General features: G+C 43.2%; 1 protein-coding gene across 3 annotated transcripts in view; it reads right to left on the reverse strand.

Moving 5' to 3' along the window:
* Positions 1-16,468, reverse strand: part of LOC145346474 (coiled-coil domain-containing protein 102A-like) — a 462,196-nt gene that overhangs the window by 307,934 nt on the left and 137,794 nt on the right. For all 3 annotated transcript variants that reach the window (XM_080193782.1, XM_080193783.1, XM_080193784.1), the window contains exon 5: positions 7,930-8,046. In XM_080193782.1, the coding sequence (XP_080049908.1) occupies positions 7,930-8,046 (117 nt within the window). The remainder of the gene's footprint in view (positions 1-7,929; positions 8,047-16,468) is intronic.

Here is a 16,468-nt window from a genome sequence, read left to right on the forward strand (position 1 = left end):
GGGAGAATGGGGTTGAGAAATATATCAGCCATGATTAAGTGGCAGAGCAGACTTGATGGGCCAAATGGCTTAATTCTGTTCCTATGTCTTATAGTCTTATGGTCTTCTTTGAATAAACTGGTGAAGAATGAATGGTAATCAGATCTGATGCTCCCTAGCACTGTTTGGCATTGATACTCATGGAAAAAAGTTCACAGGCTAGGTTAACCATTCAAATGAATGATAACATTTTAGCAACAAATAAGATCTAAGCAAGGTGTGGAGTGGAATTACAAATGTAAGAAAGATCTTCAAGACTTCAAGATGTCCTTGAAATACTGGTTTAATTAGCAGTCTTGTTAACAGCAGTTCTTTCAATATGAGGTGAGTCCAGGCAAACATAGATTCATAGAATCCCTACAATACAGAAAGAGGCCATTTGACCCATCGAGCCTGCACCAACATAAATCCTACCCAAGACCCATCCTCATATTTATTCTGCTAATCTGCCTCACACTAAAGGACAATTTAGCATAGCCAATCAACCTAACCTGCATATCTTTGGACTGTGGGAGGAAACCAAATCACCCGGAGGAAACCCACACTGATATGGGGAGAATGTGCAGTCTCCACACAGGCAGTGACTCAAGCTAGAAATCAAACATGGGTCCCTGGAGCTGTGAGGCAGCAGTGCTCACCACTGTGCCACCTTGCCAGCCATATGGTCTGGAAATTCCTGGATTAGTGGTGAGGTCCATGCAGCCTAAAATTAAGAGGAATCTGAGGTTTAAATAAGTTACACCCACAAGTACAACATCCTCAAATCACCTTAGTCTTTTCCGATCTCTTATCTATCCCTCTGGTTGAATTCATATCCACACAAAATATTAGCCCCCACCTCACCCAGGGTATAGATGCTTCTGTGTATGTGTCTTGCAAGTGTGTTTACTCAGAGGTTTCCTTCAAATTATGTCATAATTTCGCAGACAGCTTGGCAACAATGACACCAGTTAAGGCTGTGAGCTGCAGAGAGCATGATTTAAAAAAAAAATCACTTAAAGTACACTAACATCACAAATGTTAATGTAAGACTATCTGTGACACTAATAAATACACTTCAAACTTTAAAAAAACTTTATCCACAACATTATATGTGATTGTGGCTCACCAATCCATCTCATCCTCTCCAATGTTGCCATCATTCCCATCCTCCTCTGTCTCCTCTGCAGGCCATCTGTCCATATCCCAACTCTTTCTTGGTTCCATTTCTACCTGTTATGGTCTAGACGTTACCTCATCTCCAGTGTTTTCTTAGGAGCAGGAGTAGGCCACTCAGCCCCTCGAGCCTGCCCTACTATTCAATACGATCATGCCAAATCTGATTGTATCGTCAACCCTACATTCCTGTCTATCTCTGATAACCTTTCACCCCTTGGATAATTAAGAATCTATCTCGTTCTGCCTTAAAAATATTCAAAGATTCTAGTTCCATTTGAGGAAGTATTTCAACGACTCACGATTCTCATCTCCGTCTTAAATGAGCAACCCCTTTATTTTTAAACAGCGTTCCCTAGTCACCGGTGCTATAACCTAGAACCCCCCCATTTCATCCCCACCTCTTTCTTATTTCCACACTATTCCTCAACAACGTTAACAGCTGCTATAGGATTAACACTCACATGCATGCTGACAAATAGTTACTGTTTGATTTTGATTTGATTTATTATTATCTCATGTATTGGTATACCATGAAAAGTATTGTTTCTTGCACGCTATGCAGACAAAGCATACCATTCATACAGAAGGAAAGGAGAGGGTGCAGAATGTAGTGTTACAGTCATAGTTAGGATGCAGAAGAAGATCAATTTAGTGCAAGGTAGGTCTATTTAAAAGTCTGATGGCAACAGGGAAGAAGCTGTTCTTAAGTCAGTTGGTACGTGTCCTCAGACTTTTGTCTTTTATCCAAAGGAAGAAGGTGGAAGGGAGAATGTCCAGGGCACTCGGGGTCCTTGATTATGCTGGCTGCCTTGCCAAGGCAGTGGGAAGTGTAGACAGAGTCAATGAATGGGAGGCTGGTTTTCGTGATGGATTGGGCTACATTCACAACCACTGTGTCATGTTGAGCTGCCAGTTGATGTACTTGCCAACACATTTAGGTTGGGAAAGTTGCCCTGGATGAAGAACAGGCCGGTATGATGTCCTCATTTTAGGAAGGTGGGAAAGTGAAAGCATTGTATAATAGATCAATTAGCTTGAATTCAATTCTTCATCATGGCCAAGCGAAAATATGTGGAGCTGCACCGTCCGATCACTTGACAAGGACAACTTTTGGAAACTGATTCAGAAACTGAAAACTGAAACTATTGCGTACAGTTCTGGTCACGCTGTTATCGGAAAGACTGGAAATAGTGTAAAGTAGATTTACAAAGATGTTAGAATCATAGAATCCCTACAGTGCAGAAGGAGGCCATTCGGCCCACCAAACTGCACAAACAACAATCCCATCCAGGCCTATCCCCGTAACCCCACATGTTTACCTTGCTAACTTCCTTGATAAGAGGCAATTTACCGTAGCCAATCAACCCAAACTACACAGAAGCCGGAGCTTCTGGCCAAAACCCACGCCAACACAGGGAGATCGTGCAGACTCCCCAAAGACAGTGACCCAAGCCAGAAATTGAACCTGGGTTCCTGGCACAATGAGACAGGAGTGCTAACCATGCCATCCACTAATGGGCCTCAGTTATAGGGAAAGGTTGGCCAGGCTAGGACTTTATTCCTTAGAATATAGGAGAATGAGGAGTGACCTTATTGAGGTTTATAAAATCATAAAAGGCATAGACAGGATGAATGCACATAGTCTATATCAGAGAAGGGGAATTGAAAACTTGAAGGCATAAGTTTAAGGTGAGAGGGGAAAGATTTAAAAGGGATCTGGGGGGCAACTTCTTCACACAGAGGGTGGTCTGTATACGGAATGAGCAGCCAGAGAAAGTGATTGAGGAAGATACAATAGCAAAACTTAAATAGGTGCATGGATGGGAAAAGATTAGAGTGATATGGGCCACATGTGAGCATTTGGGACTAGCTGTGAGAGCACCATAGTCATCACGGACCACTTGGGCCAAAGGGCCTGTTTTCATGCTGTATTGCTCTATGACTCTACGATGCCTGCCTCTTATAGTCAGTTCAATCTTTTGAAGGGTATAATGGTATCCCAAAGACTAATGTTCATCTTGATTTGTCACAAGAACCAAAATTAGATCGGAAGTTATCATATAAGGAACGATTGCATCCTGTAGGACTGACAGGTATATTTTTAGGCTGTTTAAGAAAGTTGATTGGATTTGAATGTTGTTATCAGTGGTAGCAGCTCTGCACAGCCTCTGATTGTCAGCAGAGTCCCTTAGGGATCCCACATTAGGACCATTGCTCTTCATCACACTTATCAACATTTAGATAAAAGGGTCAGGCAAACAATTAAGAATTCTTATGACGCAAAGTTGTGCGTGGGAGTCAGGATATTAGATGAAATAAATAAGCTGCAGTGAGCAAATGGTAAATCAATGGAGTAGGCTCCCTAAGGAGATTGTGAAAACTGGTAGTGTTGAGTCATTCAATGCAAATTAGAAGCATTCATTTCAGGAAATAATATTTTGAAATACAGTATGTAAGTAATTTGAGACATGACATTTGGTAAATAGAACAGAATTGGCAGGAACAGCTGACTTTGGACTATGGTTCCAAAGCTTTTTGACACTGGGAGTTGATGTTGTCTCAGAATTCACAACAATGATGGATTTTCACTCTACCAGTGTCAGAATTGTCTATTTTTTTGAATACCTATGTTCTCCCTTTAGAATTAGAAAGAAAAACAATATGTTTTTAGTTTGCTGTGTATAAACATTCATGGAGAGACAAGTTTAACAATTGAAGTTAACAAGCAACTAAATCGATGCACAAGATATTTAATCTGACGTTATATTATCGTAAAAAAGAAAGAAACTAAAAGTCATTTTTATTCTTTAAGAATGTTGGGTCTTGTGTTTCTATCTCGAATTACCACATCTGAAACTCCTGCTGAACAAAACTTCCCTAATTTACTGGAAGAATTCTTCAGAAATCAAAAGCCACTTCAAGATCATTGAATTAGATTGAAACTTGTCAAATTGCTGGAATCTTAGTGAAACTACACAATATCTATGGCATTTGGTTAGTGCAGGTATTATTCCAACGGTTACTTACAGCTATGCTTCTAAGTACCTTTGAAAGTTTCTAGGTTGATGTATTATTTGTTCTTAGCGTCTCGTCATTTATTTCTGGCACTGAACACAATTCCTTAGTCATTGCGTTTGGTGATTCGGTCACTGTTCTTTCTCTCTTAACCCACTACACGCTATTATGTAAACCTAACCTGCAAAGCTGTGGAGGACCACAACAGCTCAAACACTTGACTGGAACCTTGTTGAATTTTCAATAGGACAGCTGAGATTTTAAATGTAGTATTGACTTCATTTAAGACGAGGCTCCTTTGACTTGGAAAGTTTTGATAATTTTGACCACACTGGTGCATGAGGCAGTGTTAAAATGGACAATTTTACAGTAGGCAGGTTTCGCTGTGCTAAAGGAGGTTTTCTGTTGGTTTATCATTGCACCATAGTGTATAGTGCATAGCATATAGTGCATAGCCTATCGTACATAACATATAGTGCATAGTGTAGCGTAAAAATCATATAGTGCATAGTGTATAGTGCATAGCGTATCGTACATAGCATATCATGCATACCATATAGTGAATAGTGCCCATCGTATAGTGGCATAGCGTATTGTACATAGCATATCATAGCATAGTGTGTAGTACCTATTGTGTAGTGCATATCATATAGTGCACAGCGTACAGTGTACAGTGCATATTGAATAGCATATAGTGCCTATTGTAGTGTATAGCAAATAGTCCATAGTGTATAGTGCCGATCGTATAATGCAGAGCGTACAGTGTATACTGCCTATCATACAGTGCATAGCATATAGTGCATAGTGCATAGTTGATATTATATAGTGCGTAGCGTGTCGTACATATGGTATAGTGTATAGTGCATAGCATATAGTGCATAGCGTATAGAGCATAGCCTATATTATATAGTGCATAGTGTATAGTGTATAGTTCCTATATCGGATCATCGTGCTTATTTAGCTCTCTGAAAAATCTATCCAATCCTATGCCCTTTCCATGCATGCACCTCAGATTTGTTCTTACTTTTTAAATAGATATAAACTTCCCCTGTGAAAGTTACTGTTGAATCTGTTTCCATCAGCCTTTTAGGCAATGCATTCCGAATCATTACTCACTGAACAAAAAGACTCTCTTCATAACTGTAGGACTCTGCAGAGACCATTTCTTTGGGTGGATGTAGCTGTTACTAGGAGGTATAACTATAAGGTTCATGGTGGGGGATATAGGAGGGATGTCTGAGGTAGATTCTTCACTCAGAGAGTGGTTAGGGTGTGGAACATACTGCCTGCTGTGATAGTGGAGTCGGACACTTTAGGAACTTTCAAGCAGTTATTGGATAGGTACATGGAGCACACCAGAATGATAGGGAGTGCGATAGCTTCATCTTGGGTTGGACATAGCTCGGCACAACATTGAGGGTCGAAGGGCCTACACTGTGCTGTACTGTTCCATGTTTCTATGTAGTCTAAAGGGTTAACAGAGGGAACTGCTAATACATGACAGAAATGATGACGTATCATTGACATTAGTCAGTCATGTGTTTGTCTCTAGAGGTTGGAACAACGCTCAGGAACAACATATCGACTCTGTAACCTGTTTGATGTAATCCTAATAAATAAGTGTTAAGCAAGTTCCAGAGCATGATTACGGTTTGTCTATTACCACACCTGAAGTCCTCAGATAAGAAGAGCCACCCCAGAACACAGTGACCACAGTGGGGACATCACTTTTATTGATGGAACCGTAGAGTGAAGAAAAACTTGATAGCAGTTTATACTTACTGCTCGAAGCAAGGAGGAGGAGGCAAACTGGAGAGAGCTATCAATAACAAGACCCAGACCCAGCAAGAACTCCCTGCCCCTACCTCACTGCTTTGACTGTGTCGCAGGCCCAGAGAGAGAACGGGGCTGGGATTTACCACACAAATGTGTGGTAAATGTGTTCACAGCAGCTAGAGGCCACCTGTCATTGGCCAGTGGTGGAACCATAAGATCCTGCCATTGTCAACGGGTTTCCCATTGAATGCGCCCCTCACAGCTGGGAAACACACGGCAGAGACCAGAAAATCCTACTGATGTGAAGGGCCGAACCCAGAAGTGGAAATTATGGAAATGTCCTTTCCTTCGCTATTGAGCAGCATCGGACAATCAAGAAGAAGCATCAAGTCAGTTCCTTTCTTTATGCCGTAGGTCCAGCCACAGACATCATTCTTCTGAGGCAGATATAGGAGGAATCCACTGCGGTTTTGGAATCCATTCACAAAGCCTTTGTTATCTATTTTAGCCAAAGCGAAATTTCATAATAAGAACATAAGAACTCGAAGTAGGAGTAGGCCATTTGGCCCCTTGAGCCTGCTCCACCATTCAATAAAATCATGGCTAATCTTTCTGTGGACTCAGCTCCACTTACCCGCCCGTTCACTATACCCCTTAATTCTTTTACTGTTCAAAAATTTATCTATCCTTGCCTTAAAAACATTCAATGAGGAAGTTTCAACTGCTTCACTGGGCAGGGAATTCCCTTGGGTGAAGAAGTTCCTCCTCAACTCAGTCCTAAATCTGCTTCTCCTTTATTTTGAGGCCATGCCCCCTAGCTCTGGTTTCACCTGCCAGTGGAGACAACCTCCCAGCTTTTATCTTATCTATTCCCTTCATAATCTTATGTGTTTCTATAGGGTCTCCCTTTATACTTCTGAATTCCAATATGGATAATCCTAGTCTGTCTAGTCTTTCCTCATAAGCCACATTGTTTGACCAAGCACATTTCAGGACACCTACATTTTAACTAAAGGTCAGGACAACCTGGGGAATTGATTATAGATATAGTAGTAATCAACAAGTGTTAAGCCAAGTACCAGAGTATGACTACAGTTGGTTACTCAGTTGGTTGGACACTGGCTTGTGATGCCAAAAGTGTGGGTTCAATTCCCTTACCGGCTGAGGTTATTCACGAAGGCCCTGCCTTCTCAATCTTACCCCTCACATGAGGTGTCCTCAGGTTAAATCACCACCAGTCAGCTCTCCCCCTCAAAGGTCATCTGAAACTTATTTATTTATTAGTGTCACAAGTAGGCTTCCATTAACACTGCAATGATGTTTCTTTGAAAATCCCCTAGTCACCACACTCTGATGCTTGTTCAGGTACACTGAGGGAGAATTTAGCATGGCCAATGCACCTAACCAGCACGTCTTTCAGACTGTGGAAGGAAACCAGAGAAAATACATGCAGACTTGGGGAGAATATGCAGATTCTGCAAATACAGTAGCCCGAGGCTGGAAGCGAACCCAGATCCCTGGCGTTGTGAGGCAGCAGTACTAACCACTCTGCCACCGTGCTGCTCGATAGTCTTCCTAGAGCTCTAGAGCCTTCAGATAAGACAACCTCAGAGCAATGGGGGAAGACTATTCATTGTGTAGTCTTTTAGCCATTTTGTCAGAAGAAGAAAGAAAGCAGAAAACATGAAAGCAATGAGGTGACCTGTGGGCAGACAGGCTGAGGGTCTAGGATATGGAAAACTGTCCCACCACTGTTGGGAGTTTGTGGTTTTAGCATGACAAATGTACATACAGTTCCTGTTCTGGAGAGATAGGAACTTACATTTTGGAAAAATGATCACAAAGACAGCAGTAGAGAGAGAGAAAGCCTTATTTGCAGATGGATACCGCCACTTCTCCAATGGCGCCAGGCAGGGTGTGAAGACAAATCTACAGCATTACCTCAGTACGTAGGTCAGCCAATTTCCTGTCCATGTTTGACCGAGCACCAACCTCATCTTCCAGATCTTCTGAGATCCTCCCAAGCTCATTCTGATGAACGTCACGGAGGAGGGTCAACTGAACAGAAGAAATAATAACAACATACTCATCATTAATGCAGTCACCAGAGTTTGCCTCAATTAATTACGTTTTGTAGCAGAACATTCTGAACATTTATCACACAATTCCCCAAAGCAATCACAGGTGGCTTCCTGCAAACACACTGATTTCTTTTCCCCAACACAATTCAAATGTAAAACATTTAACTTCCCCTCTTTTGCAAAATACGGCCTTTCAATTACTATTAAAGTCAGACACTTTGTGAATTTTGTGTCCCAATCAGCATGGGGTAAAAGCACAGTAAAGCCACCAGACCTATATTGAAACCAGATAACAATGTGCAAACAAAAATCACAAGGTAAGGGAAGGGATGTAAATTTTGTGCAGCAGCCCCATCATGTAATGTGTGAGTGATTAAACACAGTTTGGTACAGCAATGTTCAATTCAACTTTTAATTCAAGTGTTGGCACGATGGTTAGCACTGCTGCCTCAGAGCGCGGAACTCAAGTTCAATTCCAGTCTTGGGTCATTGTCTGTGTGGGGTCTGCACGTTCTCCCTATGTTTGTGTGGGCTTCCTTCCACAATCCAAAAGACATACTGATTAGATGCATTGACCATGCTAAACTCTCCCTCAGTATACCCGAACAGGTGCCAGAATGTGGCGACTCAGGGATTTTCACAGTAACTTTATTGCAGTATTAATGTAAGCCTACTTGTGACAGTAATAAATAAACTTTAAACTTAAGTTGCAACGCGGATTAACAGGAATACTTGGATTCGGATTAACTTCAAACCGTCAGGCTTGACAAGGTCCAGAGATGGGGCACTCAGCCAATGAGATGATTAATAGGCATTCCAACTCTAGATTATACTTCGGAGAAATGCAGTGTCTGCCAGCAGAACACACCGACAATTTTGAACTGTTTTGACGAAGAAGTTTTAATGAATTCAATCTGTAATTTACAAAAAAAAACTTGCCCATTCAACTATTTGCTGGTTCTTACCTAATCCATCAGCTAGAAATCACAACACGAAAAATTCGAGGAAATAGAAATGTTTTTGATTAATTTATTTTATCAACCCATCTGGAAAATTTAAATGATTAAACTCATCAAGGACATGACGAACCTCTTGGAAAGTATGAGAAAGTATAATAGTGTCTTAATAACCCAGCACACGCCAAGTTCTATTTCATCAATCTAACCGGTCAGCAGTTGGAAGAAGCTTTTTGGAAAGAATGATGAAGGGAGATTTGAACAAATTGTGCAATCTTAAAGCTGGTGAAGGAACAGAGACTTGAGGGTGTACATACACAAATCACTTGAAGGAGATACAAGAAGGTAATCAGATTGTCAATAATGTGTATGGAAAAAGGATCTTTGGGTTTGTAAATAAAGGTGCATAGAGACATTGAAGCTACGCTAAACATTTATAAAACACTGGATTCATCCTCAGCGGAGGACTGAGATTTATTGTAGACATCCAGAAGGAACTCTTCAGTTGTAGGCAATAAAATGAAACAAAACTTATTCCAACTTATAAATCACAGAAAAAAGGTTTAATAAAGAAATATTAACAGTCTAACACTTGAGGCCTCACCCCAAAGCATTCCAACCCCCCACAAACCCCAGCAGCTTCTTATTTATACTGAGTCAGCTGACCATCACATCATTATGTCATTGGTTACTTAGTTTACTGGGTCAGCTGACCCTTACACCATGTTACCATTGGTCACTACAATAGATCTAATGTTTTCATTCTAATAATCAAGATGCGATCTTACCGGCTGTTCACACCACACTACAGCAAAGTTGGAGAATTTGGCGCCCAGCCAAATCTTCATTCACTGCAGCAAATAGGAAAATCCTGCAGGCATGACCAGCCATTACATTCTGGCTATTAGGCCTTCGAAAGGGTTAATGCCTTGGCGAGGTTACGAAGGTGATTCAATAGAAGGGTACCAGGGATGAGAGACATTGCAACAGATATTGGAATATCTGGAAGGTTTGCAGGGTTGACACACTCAACCTATTTGATCGCATTATGCATGTATCTTCCTTGGCCATCAAGTTCTGGGGAGGGACTCAAACCCAGAATTCTGGTTCAGAGGCAGGGACATTATCCACTGCGCCACAAGACCTCCCATAGAAAGGTAAGGGAAGAGCAAATAAAATTGTTCAAAATTATTGTGGGTTTTGCCAACATCGATAGGGATAAGACCATTTCCCTTGACAAGTAGGCCAATAACCAGAAGTCCAAATTTAAGGCAATCGGCCAAAGAGCTTCAGGTGCAGTGGTAGGGTCTAGCACATATAGGGCTCATGTGGGACTGAGTACAGTACTCCCCAGATGGTCCAGATGACGAGGTAAGGAAGCACACGACCCAAAGCCAAAGTCAGTCTAGAGATAGGCAGAGATAGGTAAAGAGTTGGATGAAGTCAGCTCCCTTCCTGCACCCCCTACTCTATGTACATATATGGTTATGAGTTGTTAATAAAGGCTTGCTGAAACAACAAAGCCAACTTCATGGCATCTGAATGAATATTCTTCAGGGGAAAGTGAGGGAAAATTGTTTTCGGTTACATGAGTTTTTATGAGCTGGAATACACTGCCTGAAAGGGTGGTGAGATTCAATAACCTCTGTTTATTGAAGAGGCTATCTAATGAGGAGAGTGGAGTGATTGAAAATAATGAAAAGAAATTAAAGTGAACAATTATTTAACGAGCAACAGAGCTTTCTACCTTGTTTTTTTGATACATTTTGGTTGTTTATTTTTAATCCATTAAACCAATTCAAATTAGGTCCAATTATGGACCCCACATGAGAGACAAACAGGATCTAAGCTGCAAGACATTGCATCCCACCTTGGGCTCAATCAAATAAGATGCAAGCTGACAGGATGAGGCATCGCACCCCCTCCCGGACTTGATCCCGATGCTTCATCTTAGCCAAAAAGCCAAGGTGGCTTTGAACAATTGAGTCAGGTAAAGCCTCGGTTTAACCTCATTGGCCACCCTGATCCTTTACTCCACCCTCGCCTGGGTATATCATGATTGTAGGCATCAGCGCACCCCCAGTGCAATGGGCTAGCCACGTGCCCTGCTTGGTCCTGGTTTCACTCCTAACAGATCCATAAAGAAGTTGTTTCCTAGACTGTTATGGCGGCAATAAATAAAACACTGCCAAAACTAAAATACCAACTGAACGAATTATCAATGCGCGGACGTGACTGGAATGATCCAACTGGGCATAATTTTTGCATGTTGTATTGTTCAGGAGAAGCAAATCTGAAATCATATTTAATATTCCCACTCTGCTGGGCAAATGTCCCCTCAGAAAGTATCGCATACGTTTTAAAGCATGTGACCCAACTGTGGCTTGGGTAACTATGGGGAGTCATTAATATTCACCTTGCCGACAAGAACTGATAACTTCTTCTGCAGTTCTCCCAATCTCCTGTCAAAACTCAGTCATAATGGACACATCAAACATGACAATACAAAATTTGCTTTATCCACATACTTCATACCACTTAGGGCGGCATGGTTGTTAGCACCGTGGCCTCACAGCGCCAGGGACCCAGGTTCAATTCCAGCCTTGGGTCACTGTCTGTGTAGAGTTTGCACTTTCTCACTTTTGCGTGAGTTTCCTTCGGATGCTCCAGTTTCCTCCCACAGTCCAAAGATGTGCAGGTTAGGTGGATTGGCCATGCTAAATTGCCCCTTAATGTCAGGAGGACTAGCTAGGGGAAATGCATGGGGTTGTGGGGATAGAGCCTGGGTGGGATTGTGGTCAGTGCAGACTTGATGAGCCAAATGGCCTCCTTCTGCGCTATAAGATATTATGAGTCGATAAAGGATCTGGCATAAACCAAGCTAGCTATTATGCTGATATAACAAGAGTGGGGGGATCCAGGAACTAGGCCAGAAAGTAAAATACTTAAAATTTTATTTTGAAACAGTCACCAGTTTTCTGTCACTGAGGGAAAATATCAATCATCACAGATGTGATGAGACTTGATTTTATTGCCAAGCAGATTTCGATAAGAACAGTAATGAATCTCATACAAATTAGGAGCAGGAATAGGCCACTCGGCCCCTCAATGCTGCTCCACCATTCAGTAAGATCGTGACTAATCTGAGAGTAACCTCATTCCCACATTCCTGCCTGTCCCTGATAATCTTTCACCCCCTTGTCAATCAAGAATTATATCTAGCTCTGCCTTAAAAATATTCAGAGGCTCTGCTTCCACCAGCTTTTGAGAGAGAGTTCCAAAGACTGATGACTCTCTGAGAGAAATGATCTTCATCTCGGTCTTAAAATGAGCATCCCTTATTTTTAGGCAGTGGTCCCTAGTTCCAGATCCATTCAATCTCTCTTTTAAGACAAACAAAGTGCAGGTTGCAAGATAGCTTCTGGGCTCCCTAGAGGGTGCCTCACGACGCATGTGTCTGACAAGAGCAGAGGACATTGCTGAGGCAACTTGGGAATTGGGAAAGGGGGGTTTCCATTTTGATCTCCTCTGGGAGTGACTATCTCTGCACGAGGCACCCTCTTTGGGGCCTGAGAGCTCTGACTCCAGTGGCTCCCAAGTTGGCTGCAGGAAGACGATCGCCACAAAGCTGGGGGCGACTCCAGGAAAACCACCCTAATGGCTGCCTTCAATTATTGGCTGGCTGCTGTATCCGATCCTGCTGCTGGGAAATTTCCTGCACCATTCATATAAAAATGAGAAACGTTGTTAACACCCGAGTTGGAAATCAGAGGAAGGAATAGTGCCAGCCTCTGAACAGAGCTACATCAGCTATATATGATCCACAGCATGGCAGCAACAATACTGCCACATTGCAGTATTAGATTAGATAACAAAAGTGGTTCACCATATCTCAGCTACGACTACATCCAGCTATATGTAGATTTTAACACAAGGATGCAGCTACTAAACATCAGTGTGAACAATGTTAAAAAGAATTTAGTTGCTATCAGTGTAATGAATTGATCAGGGTAAATATTAATAAAAGGATCTTCAGCGCATTCAGCAATTCGAGCTATTTCAAAATAAATGGCAGTAAAGGATAAGTCCTGATTTGAATGGATAACACGTTCCTTCATGTTTTCTGAAGACAGGGTGGCACAGTGGTTAGCACTGTTGCCTCACAGCTCCACTTCTTGCTATCGTACTTCTTCAATCACGTGCTAATGAAGCTACCCCCCACCACCCATTCCTTTCTGCCTGTCCTTATGAAAAGCCACATACTTATGAATGTTTAGTTCCCAGCTTTGACCCTTCTTGGGGCCCTCATTCCAGCAGGGCCGGGCCACCAGTTCCCTGTCTGTAGGAAACCGTGGTAAACCCCACTGGAGTGAAACACTCCCGGCTTTCAGGGTTAGGGGGTGGTGGTGCGGCAGTGAACCTGGAGATTTCAGTCCCAGGCTCATTAATCACATTCTAATGAGAATTTCCGTTTTCATTCTAACAAGAAAATGAAAATTCGGTGGCCAGAGATGCACAGAAGCTGTGATGTCCAGCGGGAAGCCTGCTACATGACCTCCACTTACGTTCCCCAGCTGGGAGAATCGCCACCCCCCCCCCCCCCCCCCACCCCCCTTAATGCTTTACATAGAAAATAAAATCAGGAATAGGCCATTTTGCCCTTTGAGCCTGCTCCACCTTTCATTTTGATCATGGCTGATCATCAAATTCAACATCCCCCCCCTCCCCCCACCAAATCCTTAGATCCCTTTAGCCACAAGCTATATCTAATTCCTTCTTGAAATCACATAATGTTTTAGCCTCAACTACTTTCTGTAGTAGTGAATTCCATTCTCCACATTCATCACCCTCTGAGTGAAAACATTTCTCCTCACCTCAGGTTACATGGTAGAGAGAAGCCAGAAATCGGAATTCCGCCAGAGGGCAGTCAATTCCGAATATTTTCCTCATCACTTTCATGGCATGCGGACGGCAGGTTGGGTTCCTGCTAATCCATGTTCGGAATAACACAGCGAAACACTATTCGCTGGAATTACATCAGCATCCCCCCACCCTCGATTTACCCCTTATCCTCAAACTATAATCCTTAGTCCTGGATACTTGCACCATTGGGAACGTTCGTTCTGAATCTATTCTGTCTAACCTTATTAGAAATGTATACGTTTCGACGAGATCCCCTCTCACTCTTCTAACCTCCAATAGATATTATCCTAACTAAGTTTCTTCTCAAATGACAGTCTTGCCAGCCCAGGAATCAGCCTGGTAAAGTTTTGCCACACTCCCTCTATAGCAAGGACATCCTTCCTCAAGTAAGGACACAAAAACGACACACAATACTCCAAGTGTGGCCTCATCAAGGCCCTGTACAACTGCAATAAAACATCCCTATTCCTATAACTCAAAACCTCTCACTATGAAGGCCAAAGATTTAAAGATTTGTAAAGATCAAGGAATCATAGATTCCTACAGTGCAGAAGGAGGCCATTCGGACCATCAAGTCTGTACCGGCCACAATCCCTCCCTGGCCCTATCCCCATAACTCCACACATTTACCCTACCTAATCCACCTGACACAAAGGGGCAATTTAACATGGTCAATCCACCTAACTTAGAATAACTTTCTTGCTTTATGCCCTGTACCTCTATTTGTAAAGATGTGGACATGCTGGCGTGGGACTGGGGTAAACACAGTAAGAGGTCTCACAACACCAGGTTTATTTGGTAGCAAACATCACTGTTCTCTGGAGCTGTGATTTCGACGAGTGGCTGCCTTTTGGTGAGTGTGCTGCATTGTAATTACTGCATTTTGACTTAATTCTAGTTCGGGAGGGTTTTTGTTTATTTTGGCGCTCCGTAGCGGGAGATAGGCACGGGGGCTGCTGGGAAGGGAGCGCGGGAGTATAAAAAGAAGGCCAGGGTAGATAGTGGGCAGCGGAGTGAGGCGGGAAGCAGAGTGAGAGGTAAAAGGGCTTAAGCTCACTGGGCTCGGGCGAGCGCAGGCTCGGTAACAGGAATTAATAGGACACCTTAATAGGGGGCAAACATAATGGCAGGGTCTAGAGTTACACGTGTTCACTGTGTTCGTTGTCATATGTGGACATTTCTGGAGACAGCACATCTCCCGAAAGCCCACATATGCGGGAAATGTCTAGAGGTGCAGAGATTAAGGGCCTGGGTGAGGCAGCTGGAACTGAGGCTGGAGGATATGTTTTTAGTTAGGGAAAATGAGGAAATAATGGATAGGGACAGTAACACTGAGCAGATACCAGGACCTAGGAGGAGAGATGGATGGGTTACAGTTAGGAAGAGCGAAAAGAAAAGGAGTCATGGCACTAGGTCCGCCCCGGAGGAATTACCCCGGAATATCAAGGGTGGGGTGACAGCTGGGGTAGAGAAGGCAAGGGAGGGAGATCAGAATACCTCGGAGGAAGGGAAGAGTACAGGGTGTGAGATAGTGATGGGGGATGGGAGAGTCAAAGGGATTGACAGGCGGTTCTGTGGGCAAAAGCGGGACTCCAGGATGGTAGTCTGCCTCCCTGGAGCAGGGGTACAGGATGTTTCAGAAAGGGTAGAGGGAATTTTGAAGGGTGGAGGGACTGAGTCTGATGTGATAGTGCACATAGGAGAGAAGGATGTAGGAACAAAGTGCAGGGGGGACATACGTAGGCAGTTCAGGGAGTTGGGGGCTAGGCTGAAATGTAGGGCCTCCAGGGTGGCGTTCTCTGGGTTGCTGCCGGTGCCTGGGGCTAGCAGGGCTAGAAATAATGAGATACTCCAACTAAATGCGTGGTTGAAGGATTGGTGTAGGGCAGAGGGTTTTAGATTCGTAGACCACTGGGAAGTCTTTATGAAAGAGGGGCAAATATACAAGAGGGATGGGGTACAGTTAACTGGGAAGGGCATGCATATCTTAGCTGGAAGGTTAGCTGGAGTGTTTCAGCAGGGTTTAAACTAATATGGAGGGGGGGTGGGGAGGTGGACGGAACTGGGATTGGGGATAGGGTAAGCCCGGAGGGTAGGAAGAAGGATCGGATTGTTTCTGAGGGTCTTCGGTGCATGTGTTTCAATGCTAGGAGTGTGACTGGCAAAACAGATGAACTGAAGGCATTAATGTTCGAAAGGAAGTTGGAAGTGGTGGCGGTGACAGAGACTTGGTTAAAGGAAGGGCAGGACTGGCAGTTGAATGTTCCTGGGTATAAGTGCTTCAGGCGTGATAGGGGTGGGTCGCTGAGAGGTGGGGGAGTGGCGTTGTTAGTTAAGGATTGCATCATAGCAGTGCAGAGGGAGGGAGGTATAGAGGATATAGGAATCGAGTCGCTATGGGTGGAGTTGAGGAATAGGAAGGGAGATGTTACTATGTTGGGTGTGTACTACAGACCGCCCAACAGCCCGAGGGCTGTGGAAGAAGGGATAAGCAGGGACATTCTAGATAAGTGCAGGAAG

Source organism: Carcharhinus amblyrhynchos, chromosome 8 (genome assembly GCF_965287045.1).
Source record: "Carcharhinus amblyrhynchos chromosome 8, sCarAmb.v2.hapA, whole genome shotgun sequence".
Taxonomy (NCBI): Eukaryota; Metazoa; Chordata; class Chondrichthyes; order Carcharhiniformes; family Carcharhinidae; genus Carcharhinus; species Carcharhinus amblyrhynchos.